The sequence below is a fragment of the Lampris incognitus genome, chromosome 21 (assembly GCF_029633865.1).
Source record: "Lampris incognitus isolate fLamInc1 chromosome 21, fLamInc1.hap2, whole genome shotgun sequence".
NCBI lineage: Eukaryota > Metazoa > Chordata > Actinopteri > Lampriformes > Lampridae > Lampris > Lampris incognitus.
In genome coordinates, this window is record NC_079231.1 from 13,178,015 (window position 1) to 13,198,545 (window position 20,531).

Genomic DNA, 20,531 nt, shown 5'->3' on the forward strand with positions numbered 1-20,531 from the left:
TGGATGGATGGATGGATGGATGGATGGACGGATGGATGGATGGACGGATGGATGGATGGATGGACGGATGGACGGATGGATGGACGGATGGACGGATGGACGGACGGACGGACGGACGGACGGATGGACGGATGGACGGACGGATGGACGGATGGATGGGTTGTAATTTTAAAAGGGAAGATTACATCTCACACTTTGTGGAAAAAAGGGACCATTTGCTTGAACACCGATGACGAACAAACACCATTTCAACCAAGAAGTTCAACTTGAGGCAAGTCTGCTCTTGCTGTTGTCTTGTCTTTGTGCCCACGTCCTCGTGATCTGATCAGTACCGACGCAACCGACATCATCGCGGTACGCTTTGTGAAGAAATGCCAGCCGGGCCCGTCCACCAAACGGAGAACAAATGAGGAGGACGACCTTCTGCGACGTCGTGGCATGACAGGCTTCCTCGGAAAGAAAGAAAAGAAAAGAAAAGAAAAGGGAAACAAGAAAAAACACAAACCAGAGACACGTTGGGTGGCTGGCGGCTGGAACAGTCCAATGAAATTGGGGAGGAAATGCGAAGAGGAAAAATAACCGGTACAGACAAGGGCTTTTTTTTTTTTATAAGAGCGATTTATTGTCGTTTTTTTTTTTCTCCAATGACAATGGTACAGACAACATGATACGTACAGAGAAATGGGGGGAGAGGGAAAGAAAGGATGCAGAATTTCAAAGTCACCAAGTCATGGTTACATGGTGGTGGGGGGGGGGCAGATGGGGAGGGGGGCTTGTGGGGCAGATGGGGGGGGGCACGCAAAGGCAGAGTACCAAATGAAGTAAAAGATATCGTATCAAAAATTGTATTTTTTTTTCATATATATATTTATATAGGACTTATAATTCTCTTTAACTATGCAAAGCAAGGAATGCCCTTTTTTTCTCATTACCTTAAGCCCCGGCCTTCCCTAAGTGGAGCCAGCTTTGTTCCGAGAAGAGCCAACTTTTATTACCCATTATTATCATCGTCATCATCACTTCTGCGCTTTATAAGGAGACTGGACACGTCTCAGGGGTTGGGTGGGCAGGGGGCGGGGGGGGCAGTAGAGGCATCCTGGAATCCTGTCCAATGTGGCGTTGAGTCTCGGCGTGGTGTGTTCGGGCGTGTCCAGGGAGGAGGGGGTGTTCAGATTAGTTGCGTGGGGAGGGGGGAGGGGAGGGGGGTCCGGCCTCAGCGGGAGAAAGTCTTGCCCCTGGAATGGCAAAAAGCGAGAGATGTGTTAGTGTGAGCTGCACAGGCGGGTGAAACATGTGACAAAACCACTTTAAATCCACTCCTGCTTTCTGAGGACACAAACACTCGATTATTTATTTATTTGGGGGGGGGGGGGGTGTCGCTTGTGGTTTGACTGATACAAGGGCCGAGGCTGATTCTACTGGTGCGCTCAATGCGCTTTGCATGGTGTGTGTCTGCTATGTAAACAGTCTGAGTGAACAGTCTGAGTGATTTACTTATTTACTCTGTAATGTTAAAAGCCGAAACCTGCTGCTACACGCTACATGTCATGGTATGTATGAATTACATGCGGTCGGTGTGACGGTGTTATCTGCCTCCTGTCTTCACTGAAACCATACGAAGAGCGCTGATGCTGGAGGTTTTATGACAGTGTGATGAACGGCCACAACTTTTCATTTCTTAAAACCTCAAATGCACACTTTCTTGTCCTATGTATTTAGTAATAATGTAATGATATTCTTGTGCTCTGGCTCTCTCTGCCTTAACAGAAGGGACACAAGGACATGCCGCCCCAAAAAATCCCCAAAAACTCCAAAAAAACAAAACAGACTATGTACACAGTGAATTCATACTACACAGTACATGGTAACACAACAATGTGAGGTTGCATCAGCTGTTCAGCAACCTGAGTGCCTGTGGAAAGAAACTATTACTGAGACGGGTGGTGTGTGATTTGATGGTCCGGTAACCAGAACAGGAGCAGGGTGGCTGGTGTCCTGAATGATGTTTTGGGCTTTCCTTTTGCAGCGAGGGGTGTAAATACTATGCGGTTGTGGTAGTTAATGCCAATGAGTTTTGCTGCTGTCTTTACAGACCTTTGCAGCAGTCTGCAGTCCTGAGCAGTTGCCGAACCACACTGTGATGCCGCCTGTCAAGATACCCTCCATGGCACTGCCATACAAGTTCATAGGAGTTTTGGTGCTCATCCCAAAACTCTTGAGACACCTCAAAAAATACAGTCTCTGCTGTATCTTCTTCAGGGTGCAATTGGTGTTGTGTTTGTGTGTTTGTGATGTGTAAACCAAAAAATCCAACTGTCCAAAATTTCAACGATGACCCATTGATGGAGACAGGAACGTGATTTGCTCGGATCTTTCTCAAGTCAACTATGACTTCTTTTGTCTTATTGACATTTTTCATTGCGAACGAAGATTTTACCCACTGAGATGACCTCTTTCTCTATAATATGGTAAAAAGTCCCCCCCCCCCTTTCTCCCCAATTGTGCTTGATTAGTTACCCTATTTTCCCGTCCCGGGTGGCTGCTCCACCCCTTCTGCCGATCCGGGGAGGGCTGCAGATGACCACATGCCTTCTCCGATACATGTGGAGTCGCCAGCCGCTTCTTTTCACCTGACAGTGAGGAGTTTCGCCGGGGAGGATGTAGCGCATGGGAGGATCACGCTATTCCACCCTAGTCCCCCCCCCCCCCCGAACAGGCGCCCCCGACCGACCAGAGTAGGTACTAGTGCAGCGACCGGGACACATACCCGCATCCAGCTTCCCACCTGTAGACACGGCCAATTGTGTCTGTAGGGACGTCCAACCAAGCTGGAGGCAACACCGGGATTCCAACTGGCGATCCCCGTGTTGGTAGGCAATGGAATAGACCGCTGCGCTACCTGGTCTGACTGAAACTTAAACAAGTTTATGTTTCACTTTCACGAATGACCAAACCCAGAAATCTAAAAATTACTAAGATGGTGGTCATGGTGTACCAGCTGCATATTAACCAATGGAAAAAGGAAGAATGGAGCAGTTTCTGTGTGGTGAGGGCAAACAGTCTTGTCTTCACCCAGACTCTCTGGGAACAATAAGGGGAGAAAACAATGTGTGACTGCCGGTGTCTTTGGCCTTGGGCGTTGTGAGGAGAACTGTAAAAATTCCAACCTAGCCCACTTAAAACAGTCTTTAAGTGGTACTAGTAGTAAACACGCGCACAAACACACACCTCCAAAGCACACACACAGAGATGAGGTACCGTCGTCAGCCTCATGCAATAGATCATTAACTGACCAGGGAGAGACGATGGCTGCATCTCTGAAAATGCACGAAAATCTAAACACAGTGAGAGAACTGTAGGGCCACCCCAGCCTATATCAACACAAAATATGTCTTTTGCCGCAAGCCACAAAAATGGGCCAACAGCACTGCTGCGAGCAGATGATAAACAACAGAATATTTGAGCTGACAGCACTGCGGTGGTAAATTCTTCGGCGTCAACCCTCGCTTGGAGATGATGAGATCAAACGTGTCTTTACCTACTCATGATATATCTTCAAGATGAACAACAACAAACCCACATTAATTAAACTTAAATAACAGAACATTAGGTTCTGCCGCATGCAATAACAGTCATGAGGGAGGGCTCCCAACCTCCATCACGTAACACTTATCTCTGATCGCAGGCATGGAAAATTCATTCTTACGATTTCAAAGGCAGCATTGCAAGCCTTGGTATAGTGTAGATCAGCAGAGTCCTGCTTCGTGCACAATTAACACACTGTACAGACTCAAGGGGGCGGCGGTGGATACGGGGTGCGGGACAGAGGCTACTTACGAAATGGTCTTCATCTCCTTCTTCTCAGCATCGGGGCGGGCACGGTTCAGCACCTTCAGGAAGTCCGACGTCTTGGCCCTCATGCGTGTGTGAATGTACGCCTGTGTGTGTGTGTGTGTGGGGGGGGGGGGGGCAGGAGAGAGTGCAGACACCCCGTAAGTTACCTTAAGTACTGGCCAGATGTTTATTCACTTGTCGCGAGCCGTCATTCAGAAACGTCACCATGCGGCCGAGCTTTGTGGCTTCCAATCGTGTGGACTCGGAAGCCCAAAGAGCATGGAGGTGTTCATTCTCCACCAGCTGAATCACTCACTAGAGCTCCTTCACCCAAAGATGAGACTAACTATTGAATCTGATAGCGTAGTTACTGGTTGCAGTGAACATCTACATGCTGTTGGGCTTCAGTGGCACATGAGGGACCACTGGCCTAGTCAATTGTGCCGTAATCTCAAAATAAGGAGCATTTTCTTTGGACTTTTAGTTTGTTGTGGCAATATGTAAACATGAAGCAATACCAGTTCATCTGTGCGTTATACAAAGCAAGATTCCCCAGTTATGCTTGCCAGCGTCAATTCATAAATCAAATATAAATATCTGCTGTCTGAAGTATGGGCCAGGTGCCCATACACTCCACGTCTTATCTCCATGAGGAACAGAAAAGATATTCACGACAGCCTGAAAGCCAACGCATACCTCTGAAATGTGACTAATGCAAGAAACAGCTCTGATGAGGGGGTTTCAGTTAGGGAGTTCCTTTGAAGAGCCATTTGTGACTCCGTCTTCTTTTTATTGTCTGTTTTTTGTCGTACATACTTAACACTACCATTGCACTAAAAACCTGTATGATCACTGAGGGTGGTGCGACTGCTCCTTGTCAAGCTGGGTCGCCGTTTGATCTTGACTCTGTAACTGGAATTTCTGTTGTGTACTGGGACTTCTTATGAGGCCCTATTATGGGACTGCTACAACAGAGGGCCAAATGACAAGTTTAAGAGCTGTGGGAAAAAATAAGAGGTTTTCAAGATGAAGGTACAAGGCCAGAGCCTCCATCCATTCTTTTAGGTACAGTACCACTCGAAATTAAAATTTGACACCCCCCCCCCCAAAAAAATTACAACTGCAATTACGGCTCAACTATCCATATATCCAGATATTAATATACATAAGACAGCTGTATGAGATCTGTAACAATTGGAATTGATCCTGGAATGGGAACTATGGGTTTCCAAACATCGATGAGAAAAAAAAAAATCGAATATGGATGACTCCTCTTGGGGAGCCTCATTCAGCTGAGGGGGTTGGAGAGTGTGACAACCGTACAGGACTCGCCACTTGGACATGTGGAAACGAGCCTTTTGGTTATGGAAGCCAACTCACCTTGGAGCACTTTATGTGGTAATGCAGGTAGTCCCTGAAGGTGTGGATGAGGTTGATGGTGTTGTCTCTGGCGTTGGCACTGGTGTGCCGTGGGAACAGGACTGAACAAAGTGAGAGAGAGAGGGCCAGCTGATATATCAATAAGCCGACTGACGTTCCTGAACGTGAGAGTACTATGTTTTGCACTGCTTGGTAGGCTGTGTAATGAGGTAGACAACAGAAAAGATGTCACTGCTGATTAACACGACTGTGAAATGAGCATGTTTTTCACCACTATAAACAAAAAAATTATTTGTTCTTTTTTTTTGGTGGATTTTTCCTCCCTCTTTTCCTCCCCAACTGTATCTGGCCAATTACCCCACTCCTCCGAGCCTTCCCGGTCGCTGCTTCACCCCCTCTGCCGATCCGGGGAGGCTGCAGGCTACTACATGCCTCCTCCGATACATGTGGAGTCACCAGCCACTTCTTTTCACCTGACAGTGAGGAGTTTCACCCGGGGAACGTAGTACGTGGGAGGATCACGCTATTCCCCTCAGTTCCCCTCTCCCCCCCGAACAGGTGCCCCGACCGACCAGAGGAGGTGCTAGTGCAGCGACCAGGAAACATAACCACATCCGGCTTCGCACCCGCAGACACGGCCAATTGTGTCTGTAGGGTTGCCCGACCAAGCCGGAGGCAACACGGGGATTCAAACCGGATCCCCTTGTTGGTAGGCAACAGAATAGACTGCTTCGCTACCGGATGCCCCCTATCATTTGTTAATTTGTCTGAGAAAGCCTGGAAATTTAGTTTATTTTTGTATTGGAGGGATGGAAAGAAATGAAAGTGCAGAGGATACAGTAGTACATATCCGATCAACTGACAGTAATGTCAACTTGCTAACATTCTCCATGTTGTCTGTGCATCGGACTGTGAGACGTACCCTCCAATCATGATTACCCTATGAATAGTGCAAGGTACTTTATCTTCTAAATGGTCAATTAGTCAATTCACTTGGACTGAAATGGAGTCTGGTGATATTCTTTTACTTCCCTTGTCTACTTAACTCAGAAACTGTACAGTACACATAGCATCCATGTGAGAATTCCACCCTGTCGAATTCCTTGCATGTCTATCTTACTTGCCTAATTAATCTGGAAATAACTGAAAAATGAAAAAAAACCAACAATAACCAACCGAAGGTGATGTATCCGATGTTGTCTCCTACAGCGGCGTCTGTGTCCTTAAGCTCCAGCGGGGGCTCCCTGTGGCTGAACAGCACCTGGGGGGCCGTGTGGCTGGCTCGCCGCCCCTCCTTGAATTCCTGTTCACACAATCATGTCGGCATAAGCGAAGGTGTTGAGATGTGAGCGGATCACTTTTTCAGGGCCTAGTCAGTGTCAACACAGGAGGCTCCGAATCCCATCCCCTCCCACCATAGTCTGTGCTTTCACAGTCTTTTTGTGTGACCTAGTGTGTCGTCCACTTGTCTTTACTGTATATGTTGCAGTAATATTAGCACAAGTGGTCTTCTTTGACATTGTCAGCTGTTTTGCATGGTCCCTTTGCTATGTGAGGTTCCATTCTACCTGTGTCAAAAGTGTGCAACATACACTCTGCATCATCACTTTTACTATTTTAGGGATGTTTGAAAGTTTTCTTGTCAGTGACTCCAGAATGAACACCCTTTAGGCAACACATCATCATCAGTTCCGTAACCTATGGAGGTCGTAGGAGCACAGCTGACTCCTCAACATGTCTCAGTTGAGCCATCATTGTGTTTCAGTAGGGGGAGTACCTGGTGGTCCCTATCTCCTCTCCAGGTATGGACGGCCATTGGTCCACAGAGGAACTCATCCGCCCTTTGACAGGTTTTGTTTTTAGCCTGCTGGGTGTCCACACACCCTCCTCACAACAACCCAAGGGTTGAAGTGGGGGTGCCGGTTTAGTCGCCAACGACCCGACGGTTGCAGTTTAATGTCGTACCCAGGACCGTTAGGCAACACACCCACACTAAATAAGATATTACCAAAGGGACCCCTTCACTGAAAGACTTCTGAGGCTGATTCAGTACTGATATGAATAATCATTTATATTGTATTTGATAAGACTGTGGTGGCAATAGTGAAATCTAGGACTGGAATAGACTTCCCTTGTGCTCTCCGATGAGGATAATTCTTATTTATAGCGATATACTACTACTTTTGACAGAGCTAAGGAGTTCCCTTAAGGACCCCATGAAGGATTCCTCATGAATTTACCAGATTTTTGGAGGGCGAACAGGACCGCCTAATGATACAGACAACTGAATCAGTCCTAGCCAAAAATTTGTAAGTGTTTGGCCGTGGACGAACGACAATGTCCAGTCGCGATCACAGCCTACATAGCTTGCTGACCTGCATGAATACTTTGCCGATGATCACGTCGTCGTCGTCTTTGAACACTGTGCTAAAGACCACCGTCACTCTGTCTTTCTTGGCCTCCACGTACCTGGGGAGGGAACAGCAGACGACAAAATACATCAGCGGACATTACTGGACCTCGCAGGGTTTACAGTAATAAAACAGTGGTGGGCAAAATTCATCAACCTCTGTCAATTTAAAAGTCGAGAGCAAAATCCTGAAGTGAGCCACTCAACAGTATTTCTGTAAGAGGAGAACATTCTCCAATCCATTTTCAGATGAGATGTGTTACGTAAGTCTGCAAGGAAGGAAACTTAAAATTTTCAGCTTTAGACCATACATGCTTACAAGTCCAACACTTAACAGACAAGTTTCTTCGTGTTTACAGCTAATTACATTCCATATTAAGGCCGATTTAATATAAAAGTAGCTAGTAGAGTAAATAAAATATTCAGCCTATGTTCATCACCATGTGGCCGGCTGTCCAGCTTCCTATTTATTATTCATCTACACTGACATCCAATTAAAGCCAACTGACATTAGCACCTCTCTTTCCAACTGTCATAAAATGGACATAACATTTTATGATATAATAATGCATGTTTTTGGATTCATGAATATTTTTTCTGCATTTCTAAACTTCAACACAGATTTAAACGAAATTAAACATCCAAGTTTTTCAGAGCTTTTCCATGACACATCTGAACTAGAGAGGATGATCACAGGCCTGTGTCCCAAACATCTCAGTGAGAATTAGATGGACTTTGTCCCCTACATGGACTTCCATGGACTCGGTCACTGACAGGTTTTTACGGTCACCTACATGGACTCGTCGTCTCTATAGTGGACCACGGCCCTGCTCTCGCCCTCCTTGCCCTCCTCCTGGAACTTGAAGTATTTCTCGAAGACCGAGGCAAAGCAGTTCCTCTTCAGCATGCCTGCCTGGTGGATCACCTCATCCTTGTTAGCTGGAACGGCATCCAGGTCAAAGAGCAGGGAGACGTTGTAGCCTGAGAGGAAGCCAATGGACAGGAGTGTGAGAAAGGAAATCACCCCCCCACCCCCTTTTCCTCCCCAATTTACTTTGACCAACTACCCCACCCTTCCAAGCCATCCCGGTCACTGCTCCACCCCCTCTGCCGATCCGGGGAGGGCTGCAGACTACCACATGCCTCTTCCGATACATGTGGAGTCAACAGCCACTTCTTTTCACCTGACAGTGAGGAGTTTCACCAGGGGGACATAGCGCATGAGGATCAAGCTGAACAGGTGCCCTGACTGACAAGAGGCACATACCCACATCTGGCTTCCCACCTGCAGACACGGCCAACTGTATCTGTAGGGACGCCTGACCAAGCCGGAGATAACATTGGGATTCGAACCGGCGATCCCCGTGTTGGCAACGGGGAAATCATCTCATAAAGAATCTAATATGGTCTCTGCTTAAAGTTCAATCACGACTTTTTGTGTGGAAAAGGGAACAAGACTTACGGAAAAAAAAAAAAAACTTCTCTTCCAGAAAAATAGCAGGAGAATTATCAGTCAAGTTGTGTTATGTGGATTCCTTCAACTCAGTGACTTGACATCAGGAACCCATTTGTATTATACATCTGTATGAAAGGCCAATTAATTGTGTGCATAAGGGCATTCACGACTGCTCCATTTTAGTAGTCATCAACTACTCCCAAAACGTAATCGAGTAGTCGATTAATCGCGGGAAATATATCATAGTTTTTCCCCCCCAATAGCAATGATCAATTCTTGTCCAAAAAGTCAAATAAAACCAGTAAAGAGTTAACTATTGTAGGCGGGACCAACCTGGGGGTGGATGAAATAGCAGAATCCTTGATTGGCTCTGAGACACTATTTACAAATGAGCTGCAATCTGATTGGTCTAAACCCACAGCATGTCTGTCTAAGCAGGATACTGTTTGACTGCAGTAATGATGCGAGTGCTCTTTTTTGCAAGCGTTTCAGTTTAACTAGTGACTGTGTTCTGGCGACTTTCATTTGAGTGCCATGGTTGTCGTGGTGACGGCGGATGTTGAAAAGCCCAAAAGCCTTAAATTAGCTTAAATTAAATATTCATTACAGTGTATATTCGTCTGGTCCTATTTGTCCGACATTATATAAATTAAACTGAGTTGGCAACAAGAAGCCTTCACGAGGGCGTCTGGGTGCTGTGGCGGTCTATTCCACTGCCTACCAACATGGGGATTGGCGGTTCGAATCCCCGTGTTACCTCCGGCTTTGTCAGGTGTCCCTACAGACACAATTGGCCGTGTCTGAGGCTGGGAAGCCTGATGTGGGTATGTGTCCCCTCTGGTCGGTCGGGGCGCCTGTTCGGGGGGGAGGGGGGACTGGGGGGGGAATAGAATAGCGTGATCCTCCCACGCGCTATGACCCCCTGGTGAAACTCCTCACTGTCAGGTGACAAGAAGCGGCTGGTGACTCCACATGTATCGGAGGAAACATGTGGTAGTCTGCAGCCTTCCCTGGCTCGGCAGAGGGGTTGGAGCAGCGACCGGGACAGCTTGGAAAATAGGGTAGTTGGCCAAGTAGAACTGGGGAGAAAAAGGAGGAACCCCCACCCCAAAAAAAACCCCCCAAAACCGAATACAAGTTAAATGATTGAATATGGGTCACTTTCCAACTGAAGGTAATGGTACAAATGCAGCTGTACTGCCAGCTGCGGTTTACTTTCCACATTATAAGAAACATTACAAGAGGTGAATGAGTCTTGCTGAGCACAATTTAACTTACGTAGATGTTTCATTGTGTTTATAAACACAGACGAGTGTGTATCTAAAATTGATTAAAGTAAGATCGGAGGCTTTTCGGAGGACACTACCGGTTCTGTTCATGTTTCACGAGTCACCAGCTAACATGGTCACCGCAACACAGGGATATCGTGACTCTTTCCTCTTCTAAAGACCTTAAATTCTGTTTATTTAACATGGCTTAATGGAGAAAACGATTGCTCAAACAAATCTACGTTCAACAACAACAACCCAAATTATGTCCACCTACTCACAGTGCCCCAAGCTGCATATCTGCTGTCGATGCATTGCGACTGCTTTATTACTACACAGCGCTAAAACCGCAGCTGAACGATTACAACTATGCAGTGTCGAATAGCGGTTCTGACAGTCGACTATTCTGTGAAACCCCCAGTACGCAGCCAGAAACTGAACTAAAGAGCTCTTAAAAATTTTAGTATTACAAAAAATGCCTCTGGCATCAAAACTGCAATTCGCTTTATGACACTCGGCATAACTGCGTACAGGCATCTCTGTCATGTAAACGCCAGCTATTATAGGCTGTCAGCTGTAAAAATTACAATGAGCACAGATCTGAGGCAGAACTTACCAGCCTCTGGTGAAACCAGGAAGCTCCCGTAGACCCTCTTCAGCAGCTGAAATAAGAGGAAACATCTTATTTGTACGGCTAAACAGTGTTAACAAACCACTTTTACAGAGGGATTTTATAAACCTGGTAACATTGTCGAAAAGAAGCAATTTCAATAAATAAGGAAAAAGAACACAAACATTTGCATTAAGTGGGAAAAAGTTATAAAAACTGCATGAAAACTACCCAGTCATCATAAAAAGCGACAGAGACGATGTCATTCAATCACATTTTGTCAAGACTGCAGGGCTTTCTGCAGGGTTTACTGTCCGAGGTGTAACAGCTAGTGTCAGGATGTCAGAGTTGAGGCAATATGCTTTCTCCTTTGAACCACTCATTTATCCAAAGGCTGACTGAGCAGTCGCCCAGCATTTTTCCAGGAACTCTGCTGCACATTCATAAAGTTACATTCTTTCCTGAAATGCTACTGACTGCTTTCCAAAAAGTTCCTTTTCACAAAAGGTCCGGTTCCTGAACGTGACACAGTTGAGTGCCCAGTACTGAGAAGCTCCACTGGAGAAACACTCTGCAGACAGAGCATCTCAAACCTATCTGGAGTTTCAAACCAGCAACCCACTTATCACAAGCCCCGTTCTCTATCGTCTGGGTCTCGTTTGCCCACATGTTCACGCCTCAGCAGCTGCATGTGGTACAGGCTGGCAGAGGAGGGGAAGTGAATAGGAAGGGGGAGCTGGCACATAACAATGCAAACCTCAAAAAAACAACTACACAAAACACGCTGTACAACCAAAGACTTGCAATCTGGTAAAAAGGAGGCGGGTGTCTCAAGGAGGTAATTTAAGTTGTTAGAACTAGAGGAATGCACTCAGAAGAGTGCAGATCTCCGCCATGAGGATGCATCTCCCCTTCCCCGGTGCTCAGACTTGTCAACAAACCACCCCTTTTTTCACCTATCGGGAGAAGGGAAAAATATACACGCACACACATACACACACACACACACCCACAATATGCGTGTTTCCTGCCATTATAAGACTTTTGCGCAGTGCCCAAGTTGATTGAAAAAAATCTACCTAATACAAACGTTTTGCCTGTCAGTCTGTGGATGTCCAGCCTCCTTGGCGGACCCTTGCATGAAAGCGATCAAGTCTGACATGAACTGACAGAGATCAGGCTATTGTAATTTCAAAGCCCTTATTAAAAGGCTTCAAATGTGCTAAACCGTTGCGGTTTTCATGATATAAAATGAATGAAGGTGAGTGGCTGCTCTGCTGACTGACTTTCATTCATAAAACAACAGCAAGAAAACAGCTCAGCCATGAGAGATCGGTTATTATAGCTACTGAGATTATTTCCAGCTGTGACTGTGATTAATCTTACACTTGAAATTGTATTTTTATAGCCAAGTTTTAACATTGAAGACTATGGCACTTCCAAGCAGTGTTGGTCGAGCGAGCTACAGAGTGACTGGAGAGAGGGAGCGGCGATAGTAAGAACAAGCATTTTTCAAACCATGAGAGGTTCTTCATCGTACACGCATAACTGTGCACCAAAAAAAAACTTTCGGCTGATGCGTATAATAGTTTGTGGGACTAGCCGTGGGCGGACAGACAGACAGACAGACACATAAACCCGTCCAGGCTACCGCCTGGTGGATATAATGAACAATGACAAACATGGGACCTCCTGTCTTAAATGTCTACCTGTCATTTTGAATGGGCTGAGATGGGCCGAGTTGGAAACATGCGAATGTGAGGTATGGGAAGAATGTCTTGGCGATGATGTGAATGTCGGCTGAATGAAAGGTGGGCTTTAAAATTTAAATATGAATGGGTGAGATGCCAACATAATTAACCCTGTGTCTTCATCGAGAAATCCTTGACATCTACTGCTGAGTACAAGGCCCATCAAGCCACCTGAGCGGGCTGAGGACAGAGAGGCCCCTTTAAACCTCATACTTGAGGGCGATTTTAACAAATCTTGCCCTCTTACAAGAAACAGGCCCTTCAAGAGTCGTGATCATCTCTGTCCTCACTTCTACGTCAATTCATAGTGGGTAAAAGGCTGCATCCCAAGCTGGCCGCACACTGAACTGAAACAAGGGAAGAAGATACTGTTGAATCCCAGCCGCGCTGGGATTGAAGTCAGAGGCAAAACGAAGTGCTCAGCCAAGACGTTCAAACAGCAGCGCTGGTTGTAGTCAGCACTTCCTCGTCCAGGGGTGAGTCACAGTGCACACTTCCTGTTTCTGAGAGAGGCCCCTGCTTTCTTCCATACATGGTGACAGAGCTTGTGTGGTGTGTGTGTGTGTGTGTGTGCACACAGACAGAGAGAGAGAAAGAGAGAGAGATGCTGACATGCTCTGATTTTTTTCTAATTTTTCATCTCGGGTTTACACAACTGTGCCAAAGCAGACAAAGATCAACTCAATATATTCTTGCTGAGACTTTTTTTTGGCAACCACTCGGTGTTTGCCTTTAGGCTGTGGCCCCGACCAAGCCTGGCCGTCAGGAAAAAAAAAAGACAACAGGGAACAGTAGCAGCACTGTGCAGCAACAGCCAACTAGACCCAAAATATTTCAGCCCATTCTTTTGCGGATCAATGAAGTGGCAGCCTGCCGAACAATGATGAATGGAAATTAAATTTTAACAATAATGCTTACACATCAGTGGCTTATACAGCGGGTACTCTTGGAGAGTGAATGCCAGTGTGAAAATGTGTTTATAACTGTGTGTGTGTGTGTGTGTGTGTGTGTGTGTGTGTGTGTGTGTGTGCTCATCAAAAAGGATTTTAAATTTTGGAAATGCACATCTGTGAGTCCTTTGAAATCCCCCTGACCAACAGCAGATAAGGCTGTGCGATGACGACATATATCGTGTGACAATAGAAAAACCTCTATTGTTTCATTATGCTCTATCATTTATTTCATTGTGTCGCAACTCATACTCTTTATGGCAATATATTTTGTCATTTGGAGTCCGCCCATCTTTTGCGCAGATTACATTAATAAATTACTCTTATTGACTTTTTACTCGCAAAGCTTGTATAGTGCTTTCAGTAAGGTAACCAGTGTAGTTGTTGTCAACTCTCCAACTCTCTCCATCTCTCCGCTCTGCTGAGCCCCGTGTGTGGAGGGGCTGAGCCCCGCCCGTGTTGAAACAGAGCAGAGGAGAGGAGACAAGAGATTAATGCCACCATAAATGACAGCATAACACAGCAGAGACTATGTTCATTAATGTTAGTTACCTCATTTATGTGCACTCGTTTCATTTCAGGTCAGTGTGAGAGCTTCTACTGCATTTTGCTGTTACTTATGGTCACTCTCCTCTGCTCTGTGGCTCAGTGAGGGTGTGGCTCTCCACACACATGCATGCACATACACACACGCACACAGCGTGTGCACATGCTGGAAGGGCATGGACCAGAAACTATTAATTCATTGAATTTATAGAAAATGTACTATATCGTCATATGTATTGTTATCAGGATATGAAATGACCTATATTAGGGTTAATTCTCCTGCCTGTGCCCCTGACCAAGTCAATGGAAAGAAAACTTGAGTTGGTCCCCGGGCGCTGCAACTGCCCATGGCTTCTATACAATAGGATGGGTTAAATGCAGAGAACACATTCATTGTAACCTGTACAATGACAAAATGAATTGGCTTTCTTCTTTCTATATCGGTATATGAGATTTTGGTCATATCACACAGCCCTACGAGTGGCTATAGTCGAGTCTTTTTTATCATGGCCTTTGATGGCAAAATATGTCTTAGAGGGCCAGACTTGACCCTTTTAGACCAATAAATCCTGTATATGTCAAAACAAGGACAAACTTGTAGGAATAAGGGCACACAAACACAACATTTCAGAGCCCAACTTTCTTTCCCTCCCTCTATCATGCTGTGTGTGCGTGTGTGTGTGTGTGTGTGTGTATCAGTCACCTCGTCAGCCCCATGCTCTTGTAGCTCCTTGTAGAACTTCAAAGAGATGCTAACCATCACCTTGGTCCTATCTCCATTGGGATTGGAGATGTGGTACAGGACGCCGTCAAAATCTAGAGAGGAGCAAAACACAATGTTTAAGTATACAAGTGGTCTGTTAGGGGCAAGAGATTCCCCTATCTAATGGCTTTTTTGTATAACTGTATATGACCAATAACATTTCATAATTCAATAACCGTAGCATTTACAATCAGCAGCAGTGCTGAAACATCAGACTGAACTCAATAACCATTTATTATATAATTAATATGATTAACTTTTAATCTACATTAATGACCATTAACAAAATACACAGCCAGTTAATCTGGATCATGATTTCATTCCAGATCAAACAGCCTTTAAAATGTGTAAAAATGCACTGAGGCTACCAAATAAAACTGAATAACCCCATCAGGCATTCAGGTATTGTTTAAGGTAATCTGAACCTGCACACAAAATGGGCTCTTTACTTAGAAGTAAAAAAACAAAACAAACTCTGTTTGTTAGGGCATGGTTGCCAAAGCAATTCTTCGACTCAAGCGTTTTATCTTTTGAGCCGTTTTCACTGTCAATGTTCACTTGGATTTGCTGCCAGTCCAAAAATACAAATATGGTCAATTGCACACTTTCATGTAAAACTGTGATTACCAGTAAAATGTAACATGTGCAAGAAGTGATCCACATCATAGGAAAGTAGCTGCTGTAATCACTTCAATAATGAGCATGGCGCAGTCAGTCCAACAGCCAGAAATAGTCTGACCATTTTGTAGTATTAAGGAGACGATTTGGTCATGAAGAAACTATTCGGATAAACTGAGGGTTTTGTTTCCACAAAAAAAGTTAAAAAAAAGAAAAAGAAAAAGTAAGATATCACATCCTTATGTATGCTTCATAACCTACACAACCACACCATTTATGGACACCTAAACAATTCTTTCCGCCTGTTTGATGTCAAACAGAACCATTAAACTTAATCAACATCTGAAAGAAGAAAGCCACTTTATTCTGTCATTGTATTCTTACAATGTTCAATGTCCTCTGCATTTAATCCATCCTATTGCATAGGAACAGTGGGCAGCTGCAGCGCCCGGGGACCAACTCCAGTTCTTTTTCCTATTGCCTTGGTCAGGGGCACAGACAGGAGTATTAACCCTAACATGCATGTCTTTTTTTTGTTTTTTGATGGTGTCAGGAAACCAGCGCACCCAGAGAAAACCCACGCAGACACAGGAAGAACATGCGTGTCTGCTCTGGAAACCAAACGATTATTGCAACTCTGCAGTAATGACAAGTAAACCCACTACGGTATGACCTTACCTGCAAAAGTCATGTCGACCGCATCTGGCTTGGTTCTGCAAGGAGGAACGAAAACTCATAACTACAATAAAGGCTAAACCAGCCATTTGCAAATGATAACAGTCATATCAAACCATAACATACTGATGAAATGACAATTGCTAATGGCTAAATTGTAAATCTAATGTGGCAGTAAAGCACTGTTATTTAGGGCCATGCAAATAACATTTTATTTACCAATATCATTTTTTACAGTATATTGTTCCACTGACATGCAAGTTCCTTATCGACACAATTACTTGTATAATTACGGACTGAGCGATATGGTAACGTGGATGTTGCAGAGACTTGCCCTCACTGCTATGCATGGAAGCTCCATAGGGCTTGCATTAGTTATGCACCGACTTGACTCAGCCTGAGCCTGGAATGCGGAAGCTAAAGAAAGGTCGATGGCGAGTGTAGACGAGATAAACTACCAAACCAGGACGCTTTATGGTGACATTCTACAAGATACGATTCGTTGCCAACATCCAATTTGGGCCACAAACATTTCACGTAAATATGGTGAGAGATCTGGATGGGTAACCCGAGCTAGGAGCCGATTCTCTCTTCCTCATACACATCGTGAATGAGTGGCAGTGGAAAGGCTCATTTTCGTAACTAAATAAATGATTAAGGTGCCATTTAGACCTATTAACTAATTCATAAAAAAGTGTCTGTGTTGTTTGATCTGCTAACAGTGAAGAGAGACGTACAGTGGCTGCATGGTTAGCAGCTTTATTAACGGGAAGCTGACAAGACACACCCCACCTTTCGGCCAGACAACCCCTGCAACCCGGCTAATGTTTTTTCTGTTTTTACTCGTACAAATCATTTGCAGATATGTTTGGGTGTCTCGTTGGTATAATACCACAAACAGTCAAAGTCACATCTCAAATTTGCCATGCAATACCTCACAAGTTTGTTCCCGATCGAATTTCGGATCGCGGAATTTTAAGCTAGCCGACGTTAGCGCGGCTAGCCAAGTTAGCCCGTCTGATGTGACAATCATTTCTCACCCGTTGGATGCTCCATCAAATTTCAACGTCAGCGTCTCTTCTATAATCCGGTTGTTGACTTCTAAGAGAATCATGGCAGCAGACGCCGATGTGGGTTGAGTGGGATGCTCAATATAATTTAGCCTCTTTGTGTCAAATACTGCAAGGTTTTCTCCCTTGACAGACCGCTTCCGTCGAGGCTTCCGTCTTTTTCGCTTCCGCGTATTTCACGGTCAGGACCCCGAGGGGCGACTCGCAGCTCGCCTGTGGTAATGTTGTAGAAAACATTTTTAGAAAGGATCATTTGGTGTTTTCTCTGGTAGATGAAATGTATATGGACGTTTATGGGAGGAGTCCAGATTATCATATTGTGAGTACACATATTGTGTGGCTGTTACTTGCTTCTTGTGACAAACCCTCCTCTCACATATGCACATACACACACATGCACAGATATTTAATGTGATTTGGTCTAAGTTCTGTATTAGTTTTTGCATATTCATGCAGACTACATAGTATCTGGGTGTACGCACAACTGATGTGAGAAGAGCAAGAGGGTGGCCCTGTGCCTACAGTGTAGAGGACTTGTCATATTTCATTCTCATAATGTCTCATATTTTAACTTGTATAAATAAACCGAGTAGACAATGCACAGATTTACACAATGCTTATGGAAACTATCCCATTCAGACAGCGACAGAAGACCAGTATTCTTTATTACTTTTCCAAACCTGCTGGGTAAGTGTCATGTAGTACATGAGATAGTTTATTCAAACATTATGTGTGACATTAATCTTACAGCCAGTTAAGAAAATGGCTCCTTTGATGAGCAAAAGAAAGCTTAGTGGGCTTTGAAGACAAAAGCAGTTTTTCAGTCAAATCAAATGTGCTACAGATTTATAAAGTGGTAAAGTGGACGGTGTTGATGAGAAGTTAGAGTGATGACAGCAGAATGACGTATTGAGGCTGGCGCCTCGTCAAATAGTGAAACTCATAACGTGTCAGCCGAAAGAAAAACACATGGGTACTCCTACTCATATATTTGCTCACACTTTACAAGATGTTCTATATCTATTTGAACTTAATGGAAGGGTTGTCAGGATGGACGTTTCCAGCCTCCCAAGAATTTCTTAAGAGGTTCTTGCGTTTGTAACAACGCAACATAACACCAGTAACAACTTGTTGTTGATGTTACGGGGGGGGGGGGGGGTTGTAAAACCAAAGTGGAAGAGGGTTTTTAATTTGCAGCAAAGTGTGTGTCAGTGTTGAGGTTTAGGTCATTTTGTAATCACCTTGTAGAAGATATAGTATATATATACTATAATATACTATAATATAATATATATGGCGGCATGGTGGTTAGCACGGTCGCCTCACAGAAAGAAGGTCCTGGGTTCAAACCCCGGGGTAGTCCAACCTTGGGGGTCGTCCTCTGTGTGGAGTTTGCACGTTCTCCCTGTGTCAGCATGGATTTCCTCTGGGTGCTCCGGTTTTCTCCCACAATCCAAAGACACCTAGGTCAGGTGAATCGGCCGTATTAAATTGCGCTAAGGTGTGAGTGTGTGTGTGTGTGTGTGTGTGTGTGTGTGTGTGTGTGTGTGTGTGTGTGTGTGTGTGTGTGTGTGTGTGTGTGCGCGAGCGAGCTCTGTGATGGGCTGGCAGCCTGTCCAGGGTGTCTCATCCCCGCGACCCTGAGAGAAGGATAAGTGGTTTGGATAATGGATGGAATGGGGAAAACAAATATGCACACAGATATAGACTAAGGCATCTTGGGGAGTCTGAGTGTTTGTGATTTCACGAGAGACACTGCACTATCAAACGTATGACTTCAGCTTCATCCCAAGACTTTTTCCATATGACCATTTGTCTGTCACCTGCTAGACAAAATGTGAGTCCCCAAATTATTACCTTACCAGCAATAGGAAATTATCATTGGAGGCTAACTTTTTGACAATAAGCAATGTGACCAATGCCCTCAAAAGACAAAAAACTTGTTATATGCCAAACATAATGCAGGTCTACAGTACATTTGGCAAATTTGAAACAGTTAAGGGGAAGTGTCTCTAACCACTAAAGTACATTGTTGTTCCAGGCTTTGCAGATCAAATACGTGACCTGTGAACCTGTAGTTTTGTCTAAGGACAGGATGTTGTGTTGCTGTAAAGCCCCTTGAGGCAAATTTGTAATTTGTGATATTGGGCTATGCAAACAATATTGACTTGACTTGACTTCCTCATTAATACCTATCACCACCTTACAGAACGAAATGGAAGCAGAAGGAGCAGTATTGTGCAGGTTCACCATCACTGAGGTTGACTTATCTGTGAATTGAGAGCCATTTGTTTAGTGCTTTAGGCTATGCTTTGGACTTTGTGGTGCAATGGAAGTGTGTCTGACTCCAGATCAGAAGACTGTGTGCTCGCACCATGTCAAAATCAGTAACTCTTTGAGAATCATGCTTGTAGTATTGGATTACTGCAACAGATGTCAAGATAAACTCTTCATGTCTGTAATTATCCCTTTGCAACATCCTGGGCTCACCAGCTTTTCTGCCATACAACTCCTTTATGTCATAGCAGATCAGGTGACACGCTTGGCTCAAGGGGAAATAAATGGTTTCCCAAAGCAGAGACTTCAAGCCAGTTCTCAGGGACCACCATGACTGCCAGTTTTCTATGCTGCCGGGTGCTTCATTATGCTCACCTGTTGTGAATGTATAACAGGTACCTTGCAGAATAGAAAGCCAGCAATACTGTTGGGTACCCGAAGGCCAAATTGAAAACCTTCATGTCTAAAGGATGGGATTGCGTAACATTCCTTCCATTCCACTCAACATGTAATTACTACCCGACAATTCGAAAGAACAACACACGACACTTCATCATTTTGGCAGACTGGCCTTCGTGAGTGACAGAAAAAAATTTGCTTCACATTGAATTGATGGAGTCAGTGGTTTGAGATTCTGAGGACAGAACTCCATCAAAGCGCCACCTGTTTGCATCCGACAAGGAACTCTCCAGACAAGCATCACTCCAACCGCTTGCACGAAGAAGCATCCACAAAGCTGTAAAAACCAGAATCTCTGGTTATGTGGAGAGTGGATGTAAAGGTAAGGAGAGCATATCTATCCATGATAATGCACGCCAATGTGCATGAATAAACGTTGTCACACACTGCAGGGTCAAGGAACTTGAAACCCCCTGTGGGCTGTTAGGAATCTGGAGAAATTCTCTCTCAACCGTAGTTTCATG

General features: G+C 44.8%; 1 protein-coding gene across 1 annotated transcript; it reads right to left on the minus strand.

Annotated features, from left to right (window-relative positions):
- Window positions 1-632: 632 nt before the first annotated feature.
- arpc2 (actin related protein 2/3 complex, subunit 2) lies at window positions 633-17,510 on the minus strand. Its single transcript, XM_056300991.1, has 10 exons — window positions 17,302-17,510; window positions 16,265-16,299; window positions 14,909-15,021; window positions 10,965-11,010; window positions 8,419-8,605; window positions 7,590-7,683; window positions 6,391-6,517; window positions 5,215-5,315; window positions 3,838-3,938; window positions 633-1,235 (listed from the first exon to the last, which is right to left on the minus strand). Exons 1-10 carry the CDS (start codon window positions 17,373-17,375, stop codon window positions 1,214-1,216), a joined length of 900 nt encoding a protein of 299 aa, XP_056156966.1. The 5' UTR covers window positions 17,376-17,510; the 3' UTR covers window positions 633-1,213.
- Between the last annotated feature and the right edge of the window lie 3,021 nt (window positions 17,511-20,531).